Source organism: Dermacentor silvarum, chromosome 6 (genome assembly GCF_013339745.2).
Source record: "Dermacentor silvarum isolate Dsil-2018 chromosome 6, BIME_Dsil_1.4, whole genome shotgun sequence".
NCBI classification, from domain to species: Eukaryota; Metazoa; Arthropoda; class Arachnida; order Ixodida; family Ixodidae; genus Dermacentor; species Dermacentor silvarum.
The window spans coordinates 139,324,695-139,346,498 of record NC_051159.1 but is presented as its reverse complement, the minus strand read 5'-3'; the positions used below and the strand labels follow the sequence as shown (position 1 = coordinate 139,346,498).

General features: G+C 45.7%; 1 protein-coding gene across 1 annotated transcript in view; it reads right to left on the bottom strand.

Annotated features, from left to right (window-relative positions):
* Positions 1-8,769, bottom strand: part of LOC119456919 (transmembrane protease serine 9) — a 64,303-nt gene extending 55,534 nt beyond the window's left edge. Inside the window, exons 1-5 of the mRNA XM_049669139.1 lie at positions 8,539-8,769; positions 6,056-6,144; positions 4,789-4,886; positions 1,545-1,837; positions 322-455 (exon numbers count right to left, since the gene is read on the bottom strand). Coding sequence (XP_049525096.1) covers positions 322-455; positions 1,545-1,837; positions 4,789-4,886; positions 6,056-6,144; positions 8,539-8,626 — 702 coding nt within the window. The 5' untranslated portion in view covers positions 8,627-8,769. The remainder of the gene's footprint in view (positions 1-321; positions 456-1,544; positions 1,838-4,788; positions 4,887-6,055; positions 6,145-8,538) is intronic.
* Between the last annotated feature and the right edge of the window lie 13,035 nt (positions 8,770-21,804).

The window sequence follows — 21,804 nt, the reverse complement described above, 5'->3', positions numbered from 1 at the left end:
CAAATATCGCAGTGGCGTAAGCACCTGCTACGATAAATGAAACGCGATAACGCTTCGGAGACATAAGTGATATTTATATTTATATCCTGCGCTGACATTTCTTGATCCCCTCTTTTTGCTGCTGTCTGCCTTAGCTATCATGCAAGTGCCAGAGTCGACATTTTTCACTCAAGCCAGGCAATCATGTTGTCTTGGAAAATTTGTTTTCAGATGGACAACAGGTTTAAGTTTACATTGCAATGCCACTTTACCTTTTATTTTGCTAATTTAGCAAGTGTTTCATTTTTTGCGTAAATATTTGAATAAGCTTGAAGTACTCACATGGCAAGCGTCCTTTCCACCTTCTTCAAGACCCGCACACATGTGGTTGTCGAGGACTCTCATGGAGTGATTATGGAGCCAGGTGTTGCAGATCTGGTTATCAAAGACTGTCAGGACCGCTTTCAGTGGGACAGCTGCATTGCAGTGTTCAAAAGAGTAAAAATAAACATACTCATTTTCACAGGTAATCAAATAAATTCTGTTGACTTGAACTTTTAAGGCCGGCATAACATTAAGATTTCCATCAAAGCCTAAAGTAGAAGCAAAATAAAGCTTTTTCTTTTAATTTCTTCTAATTTACGTTAAAATGAACAACCGACACAACTATGAAGACCAACTCTACCCTTAATGTTATTAAGAAAATGGCTGTCGCTGAGGTTATACCTAACTGAAGATTACGAAGGTACAGAGGGTGATGTGGGACCTAATTTTATATTCTGAGTGACAGAAATAAAAATACCATGTACAACGAAAAAATTTCTGTGTTAACGTATATCAGTGGTCGCAAGAAATGTTATGTATTGATTTTTATGAATTGAATTCGGGGTGTTACGTACCAGAACCCCGATCTGATTATTGGGCACGCTGTAGTAGCGAACTACCGATTAATTTTTACCACCAGGAGATCTTTAACGTGCCCCAATGCAGGGGACATGGGTGTTTTTGCATTGAAATGCGGCCGCCGCGGCCGGGATTATATCCTGCGACCTCGTGCTTAGCAGCGCCACACCATAGCCGCTAAGCCAACCTGGCAGGTGTATTGATTTTGAATATGACTTCAAAAGTCAACACAACACAGGTCAGTACACTGAAATTTAAATTTATCTTAGTTTAATTTTTAAGTGAAGCGATAAAGGACGGTTATGTGGCACCTCATCATACCAAGAAAATCAAAAAAAGATGGCTGACTAATGGAGTAGCACACGAGGAATAAGGATTATAAACAGGGATAAGGTGCCTCAGAAAGGCTGGCCAACGTTTCGATAGGAGGACCTATCTTCGTCAAAGGCGTTTGACGAAGATAGGTCCTCCTATCGAAACGTTGGCCAGCCTTTCTGAGGCACCTTATCCCTGTTTATAATCCTTATTCCTCATACCAAGAAAAGTAATTTTTCACTTTTATAGCAGTGCTTGCCAACAAAAAGCAGACTTGCGTGCTCACACAATCCCACACCGTCGTGATCCCACACAATTGCACATCTAAGCATGCGCAGGCGACTGACCTGGCGTCTTAGGGACATCCTCGGACACCTGCCCCCAGCCAACGACGGTAACGTTGATGCCCGTTGTGTCGGCCAGTGTGAGACTCGGAAGGCAAGCAGGCTGCGCGTACTCGCTGTAGCGAATCTTCCGGCTCAGCCGAACCAGCGCGATGTCGTTGTCGTACTTCTTGACTTTGCGGTAGTCCGGGTGCATGATTAACTGGTCGATGGTGTACGTTATGGCGGGCGTTCTGGGCTCCTTTGCACGAAGGTTATACTCCGCCACACGCACAACAAAGTTAGACTTCTGGTATCTGTAAGCGACCAAAGCAAACATAGAAAGGTGAGAAAATTGGAGCATCAGGTTTGTTTTTGCAAACAAAACGCTGCTCGTGCGACGTTTCTCTAAACCATGATCCTCAGAGCTGGCAAAAAATTTACTGCATGAACCTTTTCCTGTGTTTGTGTATTTGTGCCAAGTATTTAACATTACCGAATAAGGGCACTGAATGATGCACACTGCACATGACCATGAACAGCAATCTACCAAACATCTAACTTAGTTTGCGTGAAGAAACGCACGTGTAAGTTCAAGCAAGACAAAGGATGAGGAGATGAACAGTGGGCGAAGAAGTTAAGCCTTGAGTATTCATCTTCAGGACCAAGCTTCAGCAGGCGAAGGACGAAGGAAGAATGTTGCTGCTCGGTCTTCAAGATCAATGCATACCAAATTGCCCAGGTTTTGGTTGTTTGGAAGCTTTGAGCTGCAAGAAGCTTCCAGGGAAACCAGAGGAAGCCTTACTGCCGTATTCTCAAATGATTTTGAACTTGAAGCTTTTCTCCGCTTGATGATGATGATGATTTATTGGCATTCGCTTTGAAACGGGGCTGTGACAAATAGTCACCCAGCCTGCTTGAGTTACTCAGGTATGCTATACATGCTTTTCATTCTAGCATTTTTGTATACATCTTAAAAGTACTGATAGTTGGGCGAGTTGGTAACTATTCATCTTGAAACTGCAGCGCGCACACAAGAAACGAGGACAATAAGGCGAAGGTGACAGACAGGCGCAGGCGCAGACAGGCGCACAGACAGGCGCACTGCGCCTGTCTGTCACCTTCGCCTTATTGTCCTCGTTTCTTGTGTGCGCGCTGCAGTTTCAAGTTGTATACATCTCTTTAATCGTTTTTTTTTCTCTTCCTCAAAACTTCTCTATGCACATCGGGCAGATATCCTGTGCCTGTAACGGATCTGGTCGTATCAATCTCTTCCCTGCTTTTTTTCAACAATACTCTAAACGTCTCTTGTTTATCTCGACTGCTGACCGGTTGATGCTTCCGTCCACTTTAAGTTCAAGCGCTTCTGGAAGGCGTATGTTACCTAGGAGTCTCACTGGATGAATCCCTCCGCATTGCCTTAGGATGTGCTGAGTGGTCTCCGGATTTTGGCTGCAGCATACTAGTGCCTCATCAAGTTGCGAATATTTGCTCCGGTATGTTTTTGTCCTTAGGCAACCAGCTCGAGCCTCACATAGCAGGGCACTTCTCTTCAGGTTATCGTACAGATTTTTCCTTCTAATTTCTTTCTTGTCATTCTTGTAAATCTCCATGGTCTTTTTTTTTTGTTCCTATTCTTTGCATCTAATTCACTGTCTCGGTTTCCCTCACTTTCTTTCTTTCTGATGACTCCTGGTTGTGTACTTACAGTGACGAAGTTGAGCACAGCGCCATCCCTTGACTAAATACGGAGCAATGCTTCCTATTAACTGCCGGACAGTGCCATTGATAAGCGGGGAGGAATTCTGTCGAATGGTTTTCTTGAGTTGAGGTGGATTGCTTGAATGGACGAACGTTCTTGAACATGGGAGTTAGGCTGGATACTGACGCGTCCTTCTTTGGTCACTCTAGTGCCCGTATCCGGTTTGAATATCGAGTGACGAAAAAAGAAGCAAACTTCACAATGGCATCTGAAGAGATATACTGAAGGAAAACATTAACAAAACAACACGACGAAACGCTTTTTTCAGGTTGCTTAGTTTCCCTTTTGATCTTACACTAAAGTACTTTTTGTTAACGCTAACTAGACCTGGGGTCGTGGGATCCAATACCAAACCACGGCGGCCGCCTTTCGATAGGGGCGAAATGCAGAAAACACCCGTGTACTTGATTTAGGTACACGTGTTCCAAATTATACCGGAACCCCATACTACGGGATGCCTCATAATCAGAGAGTGGTTTTGGCACGAAAAACCCCATAATTTTTTATATTGACCTGAGAGAGCATGGTCAAAGAGTGCCCATGAAATCTGCTGGCTAATGGATGTTCTCGGCGTCGCAAACTCTATCGCACTTTTCCTTTTCTGCCGAATTTACGTTGTTACATCTTCATTTAGGCCTGCGTGCGGAGGCAAAAAAAGAGCACCAGAACGCCAGGTCTTTTTGCAATATTCTCGAATCTATGGGTTGTCTATTAGGTTGCTGAATTTAAAAAAAATTCTTATCTCGAGTGTAGTAACCTGTGTGTTAGGGCTTTCTGAAAACTGCGCCAAGCCAAGAAATTTCGCTTTAGTTTATCGCTGTGTTGTTTTGTTAAGGTTCTTCCCGCTGTTTAGATGTGATTGTAAGCTTCATTTTTAGATGATCAGGCGTTCCACTATTACATGTGCAAGGTCTTACGAAAAATACAATTAGTGGCTTGCGCTCCGCCGTCGTTTCTAGTGTGCCCTTCGGTCTCTTAGTTCGCGATTATGAGATATACAAGTTAGCATGACCGCAAGCGAACGAGAACTAGTTTCGATTTTCTTATACTCGTATACTTAAACGAGTATTCGGAGCATGCGGTCGTGTTCTGCATTAATTATAAGTTGCTTTCTTTCTAACCAATAGAATTTGCAATCATTTGGACAAACTGTGCAAGAAGGCATGGGTCATAACATGTATAAATCAGAACAATAAATTTTCCGGAATTTGCCTCATTAAGTCTGACTGGTTTAATCTCGAAGCACGCAATTGAATTCTGGGGTTTCATAGGCCAAAATCACGGTTTAATTACGAGTCGCGCCGTATTGGCGGACTCGGGATTTTTAACGTGGAGAGGATTTTTAACGTGGCAAAAATCCATGGGATAAGGGCGTTTTTGCATTTCGCCCCCATCTAAATGCGGCCGCCGTGGTCGGGATTTGATCCCGCGACCTCGTGCTTAGCAGCGCAACACTATACCCGCTAAGCCATCGCGGTGGGTCGCTGTTAAGCCGCCAATACTTACCCGTAAAAGCAGTGAGCCGCTGTAAGAATCCACCGTTCATTCAGGATAGTACCGCCACACTTATTTTCCCCCATTGACGGCACAAACTGTACGGAAACCTATAAAAAATACAAGAACTATATTAAGGCGCCGTTTCAGTTATGATTCAGAGCTGCAAAATCGCAACATCTTCAGTATTTTGAAGAAATTCTCTTAGGTGTTGACTGAGTATACCGTAATGTCGATTTATGAAAACCTACAGTGAAAAGAAGTCCCTACTTATTGAAGGGTATATATCTGCAAGAGTATTGGGCTTGCCCAAGGTTGTTGATATTACCTGTAATCAGAGGTATAGCTCAATGTTACGTGTATTCAATAAAATGGTATGCAAACTTAGTGCAGCACCATTATATGTCATGCAATTGAAAAAAGAAAAGTATTTATGTGCAAATGGTGTGTTAATGAAGCAGCTACCCTTCCTTCACGCACTACTCTTAAGGCATTCTACTATGTGTCCCAGCCAACATTAGCCAAGCTGCTGAATGAAAGTACGGCTTAAAAAATAGTGCAATATACAAATATAAATCCTACGGTGTTCGGTTTTCACAGGTATGTCAACCAAACACCGTAATAGGTCTTATTATTGTATCTTGAGCCATGCTTTTTTTTTAACCTTTTTTTTTCTTTTTTTGAACAGCTTGGCTAGCGTTAGCTGGGACACCCTGTGTGTGCGTTATAGGTTATCCATACGGCCAAGAGAATGAACAAGAACAACAATATTAGTCGACGTGGCCGTTCCTGTGATACGTACTATGTGCTACGTACCTTCTATTGAAGCAAGTATCATCTGCCGAAGCAGCGGGATTTGTAAACACCGAGGTAAATTCTAAACTCTAGATGACCTCTGAGTTTGAATGTATAGTTCAGTGTGCATCCGTTCCAGTGCAATGAATACTACGCTGCAGCACATCATGATGAGTTATCAAGTATGGACTTGGGAAACACATATCAGAGACGTTTTTTAAGTCTTCATCCACCCGTTTTCCTGAGTAATGCATAATAAAAAAAACTATACTATTCTTCTTTCACCACGGTTAATATTTAAGTACTGGTAGTGGTGGTAGTGTGGGGGGTGGTGTTGGTGATGCTGCTACAGACAGGGTTAACCTGGGAGATTTGGTCGGCAATTCCTCCACTTGAGCGTCTCTTTACGCGTTAAATACTGGGTACGCGTGCTTCACAAATTAGATGCATTACTGAGGCGTAAGGTGATGTGAATCCTGCTCACCAGCCAGGGGAATTCTCCGTCATATGCCACTTGGCCCCCAACCACTCGAGCACGTCTTGCAGTCCGAAGGCCGCAGGTCCGATGGGGGCCTGCAGTAAAACGAGAAAAAAAGAGATGCATTCGTAAAAGCAACTTGAAACACACAGAAAACTTGTAATTGTCAGAAGCAGCATTTAGTTCATGATGTCCTTAGGTATATTAGTTATATAGTTATATTTGGACTGGAGAATACCAGATAAATCGGCGGCAATGGGAAGTTTACGTGTGTGTGGTAAGTGTGATTGACAGGAAACGTGGCTAATCAGGGTGCACTGCAGTAAAATTGGGATGTGATTATCCTAATGGCGATGGCGATCAGTTTATGCAACAATGCTACTTCGTTAATTTGATGTGTGAAACCTTGCGCTGTGGTGCGCTGTAAATGAAGCGAATTTGTGAATTCCAGTTTCATTGCCGCATTCTTTTTGAGAACGTAACTGTTAGGCGCCCGTTCCGGTGGCGAGCGTCGGTGTCGGCGGCCCTCGTAACCGAGCGGACGAGCACTGCGACGGATGAAAGAGCAAACGCAGAGTGCAGCGGGGCGATGAAAGACGGCGATAGCGAATGGCGCGCGAGGATGAAAGCGGAAGAGGAAGGCATGGCGAAAGCGTCTACGAGATGGCGCCAGAGTAGCGCGCGTTGTCTGTTCACCGATGACGCCACCGATACCATATATGGAAACAAAGCACTGCATGAGCAGAGGTCTGTCTGCGGTGGCTGCTGTGAATCGCGCCATGCGTCACCCACGTGATTAAATAAACTTTAATTTTAATTAAACTATAATGCCTCTCGCGATCTCCCAATAAGCGAGGCGTTCCAGCCACACTTCGCTCCGTTTGCAACGTGCCGCACGAGACAGATTGTCCGCGCCGGTCAATATATCACGAAATGAAAACACGCATAGAGCTGCGCTCAAATTTCGCATTAGGGATTAGCGTAATCTTCGGTGAATTTTTATGTTGTTATTTTTTTCGGACAACATGTAGTCTTAGAAGAAAAGCTTCACCTTGACTTTCGCTGAATTAGGCATGCCTGCGAAACCGTGCTCTTGAAAAGCGAATTAACGACGTTCCGCCGCGAGAACTACTAAATGGCCAATGTTAGCGGCGAACTCAGATGGAAAAGTACAGTGTTTCATCCATTAAACGCGCACAAAACACGTGCTCATTGTTATGTCGCTGGAGCGTATGCAATTGACCCAATTCTAGCGAAGCTAATTGCGCTCTTGGCATCCGAGCGGCGTATACACACGCGCACCTCCGCGGCGCATCCGGCGACTTGGGCAAATGGGCCATCAAAGGGTGGCTTGGAAATTGCGCACCGTTATGCCCTCCTCGCTTTTGCTCTGGCATCTCGCCGGCGGGAGCACCCGAGTTATGCCATAGCAGCAACACCGTAATAGCGCAGTCGTTTTGCTTCCTTTCATGCGTTATGTACTTACGCAGCCGAGTTTAGATCAGAGGCTCTGATTTTAGAAATCAGATGCAAAATTTGACGAAACCTTAATGTGCCATTTATAGCCGTGCTTGTATATTAGAAAGACACGGCCTTGACCTGAAAAAGCAATGCTTTCAGTTTGGCATTTGGCTAGCGGTGACCTTGAAAGCGTTTGCTCAACACCGAAAGCATCGAGCTAGGCAAATAGCTCACAATTCTCGGTAGAAAGCATAATTTGCGTTGCGTGATATTGCTTAACTTGAGTGCCGAAATTGTGTATGTTGCTGAACAACTGCATGCATATCACTTTTTAAAATATTGACAACCGCATCAATTGAAGAGGGGTGTTTAGCTAGCTTGCGCACAAGCCTTTCTGTCAGCAATGATCGTTCCAGCTAAAACTTCTGAGTATAGAATAGCGGGTGATATCCTCAATGCAACCCGGAACGAAACCTTCTTTGTGGAAAGAAGCTTCTGCGTGAAATGTTCCAGGTTTTCGATCTAATTACGTGGTTTGCGAAGGCTTTCCTAAGAAATTCGTTTTGGCTTCATAGCTCTGTGCAATTTGCAGTGGTACACATTGCAAAGAAAAATGTTATTGGCCGAGAAAAGCAGGAAGCCGGAATTTCAAAGTTAATTTGAATCTCCAACCAATCTGTCATTCGCCAGAATTTTACATACAAGTTCGCGCCAACTATGACAACGTACAGTGGGTCTAATCGAACGGTGGTCGAAATAGTATGATATATATATATAGGAAATGTTTGAATGGTGGAGGTATTAGGATTACAAGCAATCAGAGCACTTAATTTAGTGCTGACTCAGCGCACAGCAGCAACTGCTGCCACGAACTCTCACTGGCACCAACGTTTCCGCTTGGAAGGATCGGAACTTGGTGGAACACCGGAAGTGCCCAGTGGCGGAAGCGAGGAAGAACGTCCTCAAGAGGAAGTAAGGACGCGGGTAGCTGCCGTTCTGCTGAGTCTCAAGCTTGAGTGGGGGCTCACCCATCGCATCGGTGCCTCGCGGCTCATCCAGCAGCCATAACACAGCGACGAAGACGCCGAGCAGACGGACTTGCACTTCTGACAGCATGTCGACTTGCGTTTGGGTTCCGGTAAAGGGCGTCGGGGGTCGTCACTGTGCGTCGCTGGTGAAGGCACCTTTGAGTTTCTCGCGGCGCACTGGTCTTGACAGGGATTCGGCGGTGTATTTAAGCATGGGCACCATACAACGTCTCCTCGGTTGTCCTTCCAAATGTGTGATGTGTCTACTGGCCCAATGTTCAACGCAGGTTGCGCGCGCGCCCGTGCGCGCACCACGCTCGGGGTCTCGTGAGAGGAAAGAGGTTTTCATTGACCCATTTTTTCTCTACGATATCGGCAATGGAACATGGCACACACCTCCGCGCGGCAGCATATGCTCGCGCCGATTTGCCCCCCCTCTCCTGTTCCCGCCCCTCTCGGGATCCCTTTCGTATGGGCAACACTTTCGCGTGCTTCCGTCACCTCCTCCTCCTCCTCCGCCCCTTTCCCTTTTTGTTTTGTTTTTCTATGCTTTCTTCCCCCTTGTTATCTTCATTGTTGCGCATGCTGCCGAGCTTTCTGCGTGCTCAGCTTTTCTCTACTTTTTTTTTTTCTTTCTTTCTCGGAACGGCTGCGAGGCTGAAGCGAGCGAGGGCGAGTGTCAGTGACGATGACGACACTCATGAGTTGACGCGGTCTTCTCTCCTTTCGAGTGCGATGGCGACTGATTTCGTATTTTCGAGGGCGGCAGAATCCCCCGCGCCATGCAGTTGTGAAGGTCGCACGAGTCCTCGACTGACCTCACTTCCGAGGCACTTTCCAAAGGCCGACCGTGCTCGGTCCTGTTGTTACAGGATATAGTTTTTCGTGTTCTTCATGTTCAGGTGGGAAAACAAGCGGGCTTCCTTGCGTACTATAACCGCCGTGGTGGCGTAGTGGTTTTGGCGTTGCTCCGCTAAGCCCGAGGGCGCGGGATGAAATCCCGGCGGCGGCGGCCGCATTTTCATGGGGGTGAAATGTAAAAATGTCCGTGCAACGTGCATTAGGTGCACGTTAAAGAACCCCGGATGGTAAAAAATTAACCCGGAGTCCTCCACTAGGCGTGCCGCCTAAAGGTATCGTGGTATTGGCACGTAACGTTAACCTCAGAATTTAGTAAACAATTAAATTTTTTGGCGTACTCGTTGAGGTTTACCCTCTGGATAAAATTACCTATGCCAACCTGTGTGCTTGAGACTGAAGCTCCTTAATAAATGCTAAGTGAGACAGAATAAATCCTTTTGTAAATCCTTTTATAAAGCTCACCGTAGAGAGTATCGAATGCGCAGATATAACCTATATATTGAGAGTTAGATAATATTGAGAAGGATTTGAAGAGAGTAGTGAAATGCCAGGACAGAGAAATACGGAGAGAATAGTAACAAAGAAAATTGTGATTTGTGCGAACTAAGGTGAGCGACGGTTGCAGAAATGCAGTAGATTTCACTGCAGAATTTTTTGAGGACATTACTGTACTGCTTCTCTCGTACACGATTCTATCGTTACGGATACGACCTGGTCGCTAATAAGACTGCAATCATGGTTCGGTTCTGCAAGCCTACTATTGCAGATTCAGCAGTAATCTGCCCGCATCTTATGTTGGCATTGATTCTTAATCTGTTATCATGGTTATGTGATCAAATGGAAACCGTCTATTAAATTGACAAAGAGCTAACAAAGAAAAACGCACACAGCATTTAGAGAGAAAGGGAGAGGGGGGAATGTGAGGTAAGGTGAGGTCGTGCAGAAAACTGGTGTTTGTAAGAGTCTTAATCATTAAACTGCGCAGGGAGCTTCAAAAAGCAGCACTTATGACGGGTGACAAAATGCGCCCTATAACCACTTATTTGGCAGAAAACCTTACAACCAAGTTTTATCCTCTTATTTACAGAAGCCAAACAGTTGGGCGAACGGCAGTATAGGCTATTAGAAGGCTTATTTCGTGAATATCATCTAGGCGAGGTGCCTGGTCTATTTTGCATCAAGTAGTGCGCAGTGACTGATTTGGTCAGCAATTACAGAGGGAAGGTATAGGAATAATTGAAGAAGTCCAAGACAATGGATAAAGTACTGCAAAATATTTGCCCCCGCCCTCTTTTGCTTATCCTAATTACGGTTGCCCAGCGAAGTTTGGTTGCCTCCTTTTCATGGTGAATTTCTGTCTAGTGAATTTTAAATGCGCAAGCATTTTTATGCCCGCCCAACGAGAAAACCCGTCCGTCCGTCCGTCCGTTACGTAAGACGATCGCTTTCAAGATAGGGCCCGCAGCAGCAAGGGAATTGACCTTCGTGCTGCCTCTCGCTTCAACGCAAACTAAACGGCGAGGTCACAGCGCACACGAAGCTATCTGCAATCGGCGCACTCTGTCCCCATCGCAGATCGCTTTCAAGATAGAATCCGCGCGGCCGCGCCATACGTAGCTGTACCGCCGCCTGAATACGGTTGATCACAGTTGATAATTGTTCACATCGAGAGGAGGCAGCATCATCCACCACGTCTACGTACGAGGTCTACCATATGTGACACTGTTCAGTTACGTCACGTACTATACAGCACGCGTCGGCCAGTGCTCATCTTCCATAAAGCTGCGGCATCATCCAAATGCGCCATCATGTAACATCAGTGAACATTGCTACTACTCGCCTCTTAGTCGTTTCATGCTGGTCCCAGTTAACATTTCGGTGTTGCAAACGCGCTTCTCCGTTTCATGATTCTTACGCGATATTTCTCGCAATTGTACCAAACACAACGGCATGCATAAGACGGCAAAACAGCAGGTGATTGTACCAAGTGCTTATGCATCATTTAGACATCCCCAAAAGGAGATTCTGTGTTTAATTTTTGTACATAGTGAACTTCTGCGAACCGATGTAGTTGACTTTCTCATAAATACCCGTGCATTCTTTTATTCCATGATAGCTGTCATTCTGTCGGTCTCCAGCGCGAACACGCTGTTGTCCCCATGGGACAAGCTTTTTGATATTGCCCTTGTACTCATTTACTATTGCCTTCTTTGCCAATCATAATACGTTCTTTCCACTGAAGTGCACCGCGTCCAATCCAAATTAAACTGTAATCATAAGGCAATGCAACGAAATTTAATTACGAGAAATATCTTGCACTTGATGCACGACTTCCAAAAAGTGCGCTCAAAAGTTCCGACGTTGAAGAACAGTGAAAAGGGAAGTAATTATTCCGAAGGCACAATTTTTCCAGCACTCGCGTTGTGCCCTCCGGTCGGCGTCCTATCGGCGGAGGTCGTACCTTGATGCGCAAGGGCGGGTTCGTGACCGCCAATACGCTTCACCGAGGCCTTCCCTGTTTACACACGCTGACTGTGTACGCGGCCAGCGTTTCGCAAAAACCTCAGCCTCGAGTGCTGCCGTTACCTTCCGCGGGCGACGGCAACCGAGTCGACGCCGCGTTGCAGGCGTCGGGGGAACCAGAGCCCGGAAAGTGAGCAAGCTTCCGCAACTCGTCAACGATCCGTTCTGTGCAAGAGCTGCTGTCATTTTGCTAACGTTGAACACCAAATGGTGTCTCCTATTGGTCATAGGTTGATTGCATAAACGGCATAAACCGTTCGGCAAAGCCTGGTATACTAAATTTATCACGTTTATACTGAATTTATCACGTCAGCTCAGTGGCTACGGCGCTCAGCTGCTGAGCTCGAGGGCGTGGGTTCGATCCCGGCCATGGCGGCCGCATTGCGATAGAGGCAGAATGCAAGAAAGCTCGTGTACCACGCACTGTGTGCACGTTGAAGAACCGCAGGTGGCCTAACTTAATCCGCAGCCTAACACTGTGGTGTACCTGATGATCAGATTGTGGTTGTGGCAAGTAAAACCCCAGAAAAGAAATTGCTGGCTCTCCCGTAATCGAGAGTATATGTAAGCATGAAATGGCTACCGCTAAAGGAGATGGGTGCCGCTACGCAGGCCTGAAAGCTTACCGAGCCGAAATAAACCTGTTTTCAACTGAGCCTCGTTGCAAGCCTCGTCTCGGCCAAACAGCCATCCGCGGCGCGCCGGATGCTGCCGGCCTGGTCACGCAGCGTGGTGCCATCTCTCGAAGGAGGCTGCGCAAAACCCGCGCCGCGGAGCTCACGGACCGCTGGCGTTGAAAAGAGCACAGACAACCCTGTCTCAGCGCCAAAAGATGACAATGAACTGTATGGTGCACTGTATCTGCCTTTTGAACGTCGCTATTGGAAATGACATATTGAGCTTCAGCGCACTAGAACTTACAGCCTGAGTGATATTGTGAACAAACATTAGGAAGAAATCGGAAGCAATATTTTTTTACTTGTTTGAGCAGTAACTAGCGTATGTAATTCGGTCCTGTACACAGGGTTAGGGGCCAGAGATCGCATTTTCTCATGTTTTGACTGGTTGCCCGGATGATCACATTTTGCTCTCGCAATGATGCCCGGATAACGGCTCTGGATTTTGGCTCAAGGTCTCTTGAAGTTCGCCGACAACGGGAGCTAAAAGCATTTCATGCTTAAAAAAACACCGCTTTTAGCATCATGCCACATGCACCAACGAATTTGCCGGGGCTACTGACAGCACACTGCCGAATAGTGCGGCTTTCTGCGACAATGTTAGGGACGAGCTTGAGGCCGCAGAATTGTTTTGTTCCTCTCCCCCTCCTTACGAACCAGTGAAATCACCTAAAAAAAGGAGCGTTTCGAGCTGGCTCCAACAATCGTGGAACTCATGTCCGGGCCCTCATTGAACACCGTCAAAATCATACTGGCTGCACATCTCTTTTGTATGAATGTTATAAAAATTTTGTTGTCTTTTTGTAGTTTCTATCGTCTGCAATGTTGAAGCAAACTAAGTCACGAATATTATTTATGTGGTTATCCTAAAAAAGTATTTTTGAGAGTTAGCATCGCTACTTTAGAAATCTAATCCTTTAGCTCTACTCTCCCCACATCGCATTTGTACTGCCATGAGTTGTAGTTGCTCTATAATATAAAACAAAGCACTAAGGGTGCGTAAACTTGTGCCGACAGCCAGCACATAAAGAACACGGGAAAGTCGAGCAAATACGGCGGGTTTCCTTTGTAGCCTTCGTGTTTTGAGCGTACGTTTCCATGTCCTGGATGTGCGTTTGAGCTCGGTCGTCGCGTACCGCCCCATGGCAGAAGCTGAATCAGGATCATTGCTAGTCAAATCGTAACGACCCGGCTTGCACCGCCATTTGCACGTACGTGGCCTTGTCGTGAGGTCTGATTCATTGCGGCGTATAATGAAACTGCATTCGCGGTTAATACGAGAGGCCCTAACCTACTTCTATTGGCGCCACTTCTGAAGAAGTGCAGATGACACACGCATGACGACACTGAAACGGGTTTGTCGTTGTTGATAAGAAAAAACCGATTCACAGGTTCACCGAAAAATGAAAAGAAAGCACAGTGAATTTAAAAATACGCCTGCTTCTATTTGATGAAAATACGTACCTGTAGGAATGTTATTCTTTTCCTTCTCTTTTAAACAGGAAAATTCTCGCGACTTACAAATTTAATACGTGTGGCTCTAAGCAGCCGAAAGTAATAATTTCTAAGAAGATATTGGTCGAGTTGTATATAACAAATGTTTTTTTCATTAAGGTAATTTCAAAGTTGAAACAAACAAATAAGCCATCAGTCCTATCGTTTATCATCATCAGTCCTATCGTTTATAAAATAAAATGAAAGTGATGTAGTCACCCTATAATGGTGATGGCTACTACTTTTCGCATAACAGAAGCAGCACTATAAAAAATGTAGGTAGTGAGAAAATGAAAAGAAACGTCACAGGGCCAGATCTCCACAGCACACAGTCCTCTACACCCACAAACATACATAAAAGGCAAAGGCAAGCCACACCCCAATGAGTTTGTAAACAGAGTCACAAACACACACAAGCGGCCGCGATGTAGACTGTGATGAGCATGTAAACAGATGAAACTACACAGAATACAAAAGATTATATAGAACACGTGATATACAAGCGCTAATAATTACAAATAATAGAAGCAAGTTGTAGTTACACTGTGTGCCTATTCGGTGCGATGTCTAGTAATTGTTAAGGATGCCTGTGCCTTCGAAAAAATGTTCGAGTGCGTTCAATGCTTTTCGCTGAGCAATTTTTCATGGCCATGGACCCAGCAATTTTGCGAGCGAGAAAGGCCGGTGAGGATCAAGGAAGTGTAGCTCTTGCTCTAGTTGCCATCCTTGCGCCTCATATATGGGTATTTCCTCCAGCTTAATCAAATTAACCTAACAAATGCCTAAAAGCTAACGGAGTTGGTGTAGAAATTAGCGGTAATTTGAATATGATATTACAATTTTCTTAACTTGGACGTAACGAAAGCTTTCGACCGCTTTCGCAACAAAATTGCGAACTGCCTGGTAAATATCTTCAGAATTTATTTTTCAGGCCTGTAAACGAGTCATACAAAACTAAAGCATGTGTTCACTTTTGGTTCGAATATGGTCAAGGGCACAGGGGACAAGCTGTAGGGAGAGCTGCATCTACTCACTTTTCTGTCCTAACAAAACAAAATACAAATCGTAGACCAAGAGAAACATTTATATAATACTTACCAGCGCATTCTACAGCTTTCTAATGAATAATTATGTCAATGCGGGCGTAAACAAAACACGACTTTGACAACGTTTCTTTTTCTCTTTTTTTTTTGTACAAGGACCTAATTACCGTGAACATCCATCTGTTTTCGTTCACATTCCTCGACGCTTTTCCAAATCAAACTTTCCTTTGAGTCTACTGCAGTATGAAACTCGCTCAGTTCATAGGTATCTCTGTGATGTGATTTGTACTTCCGCCACGCACACAAACCAAGCCTTCCAACCGCTTGTAGATAAATTTCTAGGCCTGATTTGACTTTAGATTCTTAGTGTAACACCGCGTTCCGAAACTTCAATGACACCCACTACATCATACTTGCCGTACCCCCATAACACTGCATATTTATTATGGCTGTGTTTCTTTGCCCTTAGATATAACTACGTGTTCATGCTTTAATATGTAAATATTTCTCTCTATAAAGACATATCTTTAGGTGTTTGAATTCTTCATTCATTGGTATTTAATTTTCCTATGCTGAGATGAGTAATATTATTAAACATCATGAAACCTGATTTCGTTATATAAACAGAGGAAACATGGTTTCGGCCTGTTCCTAAGATATCTGCCAAAAGAGTCACCTACCTACATTAAACCTGGCATTCCTCGATCACCACACCGGGCCATTTATATGAGGGACTGCAACCTTATTTTCCTCGAGCCTCCTTACCCTGTTTGTCAGGCATATCATAAGGTGAAAATGAAAATCCTAGTGCAAATTATGAAAATATGAAATGTCTCACGGCTATACTTCACCCTTCCCATGCTGCTGGCATTTTAAATTGTTATTGTAGTTTTTGACACCGGAGCTGTTTATGCCCATCGTAAACCGTCTGTCGTAGACAGAAAACTGTGGGCCGATCCTGGGAGTAGTGCAGAAAGGGTGCAAGCACAATAGCACCTACGCCTGTGAACTAGAGAAGCTGAGCCTGGCTAAGTCTACCTAAGCATGGTTGGGACTACTTAAGCTTAGTCAGTTATCGATAGCCAATCGATGGTCAATCAATAGTTATACGATAATCGATCAATATTCAATAAATTCTGGAAAATGCTGAGGATGACTTGGTAGTGCTTAGCCTAGCCCAAATACGTGACCAATACCTTGCGTTAGCAAATCGATAGCCAACAGTAGCTAATCGGTAATCAATCAATAATCAATAAATTTCGAAAAATGCTGGGGATGACATGGTAGTGTTAACCTAGCCCAAATACGTGGCCAATACCTTGCGATAGCCAATCGATAGCCAATCAATAGCTAATTGAAAATCGGTTAATAATAAATAAATTTAGGAAAATGCTAGGGATGACTTGGTAGTGCTTAGCACAGCCCAAAAGCCATGATTAGCTTGGTGCCCATCAGCTCCGCTGTCTCTAACATTGCGCCTCCAGTGCAAGCTACGCAATTTTTTTTAAAGCGAAGCTTTCTATGTCTGACTGATTCGTCCATGAGCGCAGAAAACGCACTGCAGGAAAGCCAACTTACGCAATGGAACCATCTGCGCATTTGCGCACACAATTGAACAATGGCGCACGACATACGTATCGTAGAACACTACAGTTTACATTCGCAGTTGTACCGATTAGAACAATGGGAACTGTAACTCCACGCTACCCAGACAAACTGCATATATCTGCATTGCATTACGCGCGTCACGCAATGCATTCCCGGCATTGCACGGCAGAAGAGGCTGCCGTACGCGAACGTAAGCGCGAGTGCGATCGTGCCCGTAAGGCCGATCCCGTGTATCGGCAACGGAAGAGCCTCTGACCGTCTAACACAGCGACCACAAGGAAATATTGTGCAAGTATATATATATATATATATATATATATATATAGAACTCGCTGCACGTGCCGCCACCAGTATCCATCAGCCCATCTTGCTCGACGAGGCGCGGATGCGGTCCATTCTGGGTGATGACAGAGAGAGTATACTTTATTGGGAAATTGCAAAAAAAGAAGGAAAATGTGGATAGAGCCCCTAGTCCAGGGCCCCACTGGCTTGAGCGGCTCGCTGGGCTTGGTCCAGGAGAGCCAGAGGCTGGCGCGAAATGCAGCATGTCGCATCTCGACGCCAGCTGCAGCCGGGGAACGCCGACGAACGCCGGATACGTCGGCCACGCTTCGCGTCGGACTATAAAGTGCTGTGCTTTCGCTGACGTGGCGTCCCCGTGCCGAGCGCGCTCGCGCGTCAACGCTACGTCGGACTAGGAAGTTAACTTTAGAAGACTGCTTGCTGACCCCGAGTATCGTCCCGATACTCGCGGTCGGCCAAGTTTGGCTAAGAACCAGCCAAGCCAAACCTCTCACATCCCCTTCTACTACTACCAGGTGACCGGCTTCCCACACTTCACACACACACACTTTTTTTTTCAGTTTGACACTCTTAACGCGTTAAAAACACTTGTCTCATTGAAAAAGGCACCTCTTGTAACCAAACATCGTCAGCTATCCGATACTTAACTTTCTAATAATGTCGTTGGTGGCTCGGTCCGTAAGCCCTCGAGCCGCCCCGTGCACCACCTCGTTGCCGGCGAGCGAGATGGTGTGAGCGGGCGCCCATACGATGTAAACTTCTTTATTCTCGGTTTTGCCCGCGAGTAGTATTCGTAACGCCTCGGGGGAGATGCGGCCATTGGCGAAGTTGCGAACTGCCGTCTGGGAGTCGCTGACTCGCTGATGATCATTTTGGCCAGGATGGCCACCTCCTCCGCCGTCTCCGCGTGCACAGTGCGTACTGTTACGCTAGTCTTGCAAGCGTTCTCGTGATCTACCACCGCGGCCGTGAAGCCGCGCCTGCGCGCGTACCCGGCCGCGTCCACGAACACCGCGTTCTCACTGTTGCCGTACTTCTCCTGTACGTCCCGCGCTCTCTTTTCCCTTCTACCCCTGTGGCATTCCGGATGCATTATCTTCGGTAGCGGAGGGACGACCAACCTGTCCCTGAGGCTGCTCGGTACGTCGACTTTGACGCCGTGTTGAGCGTGATACCCGATGCCTAACTTATCTATGACGTAATAGTTCAGCAGAAATCCGCTAGGTGGAGAGTTTCCCTTTAACTAACTTACCTAGTATGTATCTGCCCGTCCTGCTCTTGGAAAGGCGTTCGTATACTGCGCTTTCTGTGCCTCTATCAATTCCCCCAGCGTGTTGTGTAGACCCAGATCGAGTAACCTGCTGGTGCTTGTGTTGATCGCTATTGCCTGTTTGTAAGCCTTTTTCTAATAGGTATGAAATAATTTATAGTTCATATAGCTGATATTTTTAATTTGAAGATAGGGGTCTTCGAGGTGCGAAGATTACAAGATACATTTTGTATCACTTAATTTAAAGAATCGGATCCAATTTCGACTACTGTGCATGCAGAATAGTAAACTAGCATTTTTAATATTTTATTGACTCAAGATTCAACAATAGCCATCCCCTTCATTAAATTAAATCCGTCATTCATTCATTCATTCATTCATTCATTCATTCATTCATTCATTCATTCATTCATTCATTCATGCTTTATTCTAGCTAAAACAATGTTCTCGACTTGAAATATTTCTTGCACTTCACCACAGAAACTTCATTAGGAAGACTTTCCTAAATCGTAACGATTTGTAAAGCTACGGTGCCATTATATCTTGCTCTACGCAAAAATGTTATTGCAAATTATCCCTATTAGTTACAGCTTTCAAGGATTTTCATTAAATAAGGCTGTAAATAAAGCTGCAACTAATAGGGATCGTTTTCAATAAGGTGTTTGCCTAGAAAAAGAAATGATGTCACTGTATCTTTTACTAATTGTTGTTTACGTTTTGACTATCATTTAGAGCATAGTTACACATCAAAGGGAGCAGCAGGTGCCACCTATATATGCACCAACCTCTCCTTCAATACAGTTATTAGGAGTAACAATTAGCGCAGCTTGCACTGGAGGCGCAATGCTAAAGAGACAGCGGAGCTGATGGACACGTAGCTACTCCTGATTTTTGGGCTAGGCTAAGCACTACCAAGTCATCCCCAGCATTTCCCGGAATTTACTCATTATTTGGAGATTATCAATTAGCTAATGATTGGCCATCGATGATAGACTAAGCTTAAGTAGCTAGTCCCAATAATGCTTAGCTAGACTTAGCCAGGCTCAGCTTCGCTAGTTAACTAGCTTCGCTAGTTAATGTGCCATTGCACTTGGACCCTTTCTGCACTACACGATCGGCCCACATTTTTTCCGACGCGTTACGGACTTACGGCCGGCTTAAACATCTCCGCTTTAAAAAAAAAGAAATAGTGTCGATAAGATTATACAAAACTCCCCGACGGTGACCAAGCATCAAGTTCCGGCTATTAAATTCACTCATGTTCTACGCGACGCCTTTTGTGTACATCTTGGCATATTCGCGAGGAATTTTTACGGTGGTTACCCAATAGAGCGTTCACTTACGTGCAGAGTGGAACAGAGGCGAATATTTTGGGGGACTCCGAAAAAATGCATAATGCGTAATGCTAAGCTTGTGTATTACAGCAGTCAAGGTGATACGTAAGGCGTAGGTGCATTCGCCTTTTAGCGCAAGCTTTCAAGTAGACATTTAGTTATGCAGCCGCATTGCGAAGACCCGAATGCGGGAGACGCACCTTGACGCACATTCATTCGTGTCACTGTATCAAGGTTTGAATAAAACTGACGCAACAGCTGGCGTCAAGACTTTGATGCCACGGCTGCAGCTGCAGATAGGCGCATACGCTTCCTGCATTTCCTGTATGGCCTCCGTGGGCGATAAACAGCGTCTGTTTGTTTCATGATGCTTTCCCAGTTTGTTTACCACAAGCGAGACACGCCTTCGCCAAGGCCGCTCCGCTGACCCGGCTTTACGGAAGCGTAAGTACTCACGCCGAGCGTGCGCACAGTGTTGCTTGGTATACAGATGCGCGCTTACCCACGAAAGTTGTCGGGAGACAGAAACGGCTAGAGCGCTCAAGCCTTTAGTGCTGCAAACATTCAGCCCTGCGGTATAAGGGCTACTCAGTATAGGTCATAAACCAACGAGCAATTTGTGTAGTCTCTGCTTATTTTCAATACCTGCAAGGCTTTGGTTTATTAAGCTGTATATTGTAGTTATATTTAAGTGCGAAGCACTTTAGGGGCCCGGGCTGCCGGCGTCTGTCGCGTGATCACGCTCAAAAACAAGTGTTCAAAACAGGGTCAAAAGAAGTGCAGAATTTATGAAAACCAGTTCTGAATAAACTAACATGATTCGCAATAATTTAAAAGACAGGAATAATCAAGCATTACGAGCAATTATTAACAGAAATAGGCTAAAATCACTTCTAAATATCAGCAAAGGCTTTGGCTTCATGTGCATGGTGGCTGGCTCCATATGCGTGGCGGTTTCCCATCAGTTGTGCCTTAGCGCAGCTGTCAAAACGGATGATGGATTGGTAAGCACAAGATTGACACAGTATAAAACAAGATAAACACAAGGAAAACACAAGGGAAAAACCGGCGAATCACTGCTCCGCACTTCCCCAGCTATCACGTTGAGTGGAACTGCATTACCACCGAGTTTATTATTGCATTAGCGCGGAGGTTTTTTTTTTTTTATGTACGTCTTTTTCAGAAGAGAAGGGGGGGGGGGGGGAGTATTTAGCAAGCCTTTGCACAGTGTCGACAGGAGGACCATCCCGTAACCTTTAAAGTCGGGACGATGCATTATGAGATACTTGCAGTAGAGTTCCGTTATGACCTGTTCCGTCCCGACCTAGGTAGAAGGCGGTACTGTCTACTGTGAAGCAGGGGCCCGAATGTACAGAACTTGCTTACAGCGAACTATCAGAGCCTCTATATGAAGAATCACCGTAAAAATTGCTTGCGTGGTCAATCGTGACGCCTGGATTCAAGACCAAGCTAAATACTCCTGGGCCTGCCCCGGCATACTTTTTCCTCATGAGCATATAACACCTACTACAGGGCTCACTATCACATCTACTCTAGTCGCTGTGCAACTCCCACAACATTTTGTCATTGGTGCGTGTATTCCGTCTGAAAGAACTATCTCTTCTACGCTCAGCTATCTGTTCAGTTTCAGCCACTGAATTAGCACTGTGGGCAGATATTGTTTACGTTGTGAATTAGGGAGTTGTCTTGGGGTCATCTTCTGCGGCTCACCAGCGGCCCTGCATGCAGCCTCTGAAGCCTCTACGCACGCAGGAACGACTAGTCATAAACAATAAGCGCCCATGAGCTGCATCACCATGTGGTGTTTCTGCGGTTACCCACACACTGTGGTACAAAATGCAACGTTTAGGCTGACCGCGCTAGAGCACTGCACGGGCCGATTTTTTCAGCCCAGGCACTGCCCGGGCCCGATTTTACGTCGGGCTACCCGCCCGAGCCCGACGAAAAGTTTTATGGCGAGACCGGGGTCCGGCCCGGGCCCGGAAATAATCTACGTTACCCGCCCGGCCCGGCCCGGCCCGCCACCCCTTTACCTCAGGCCTGAGCCCGGCCCGAGCCCGGCTCGAAACCGGCCCGAACCCGGCCCGAACCCGGCTCGAGACCGAAAAAGACCACTGAGTGGCATTAAAAAA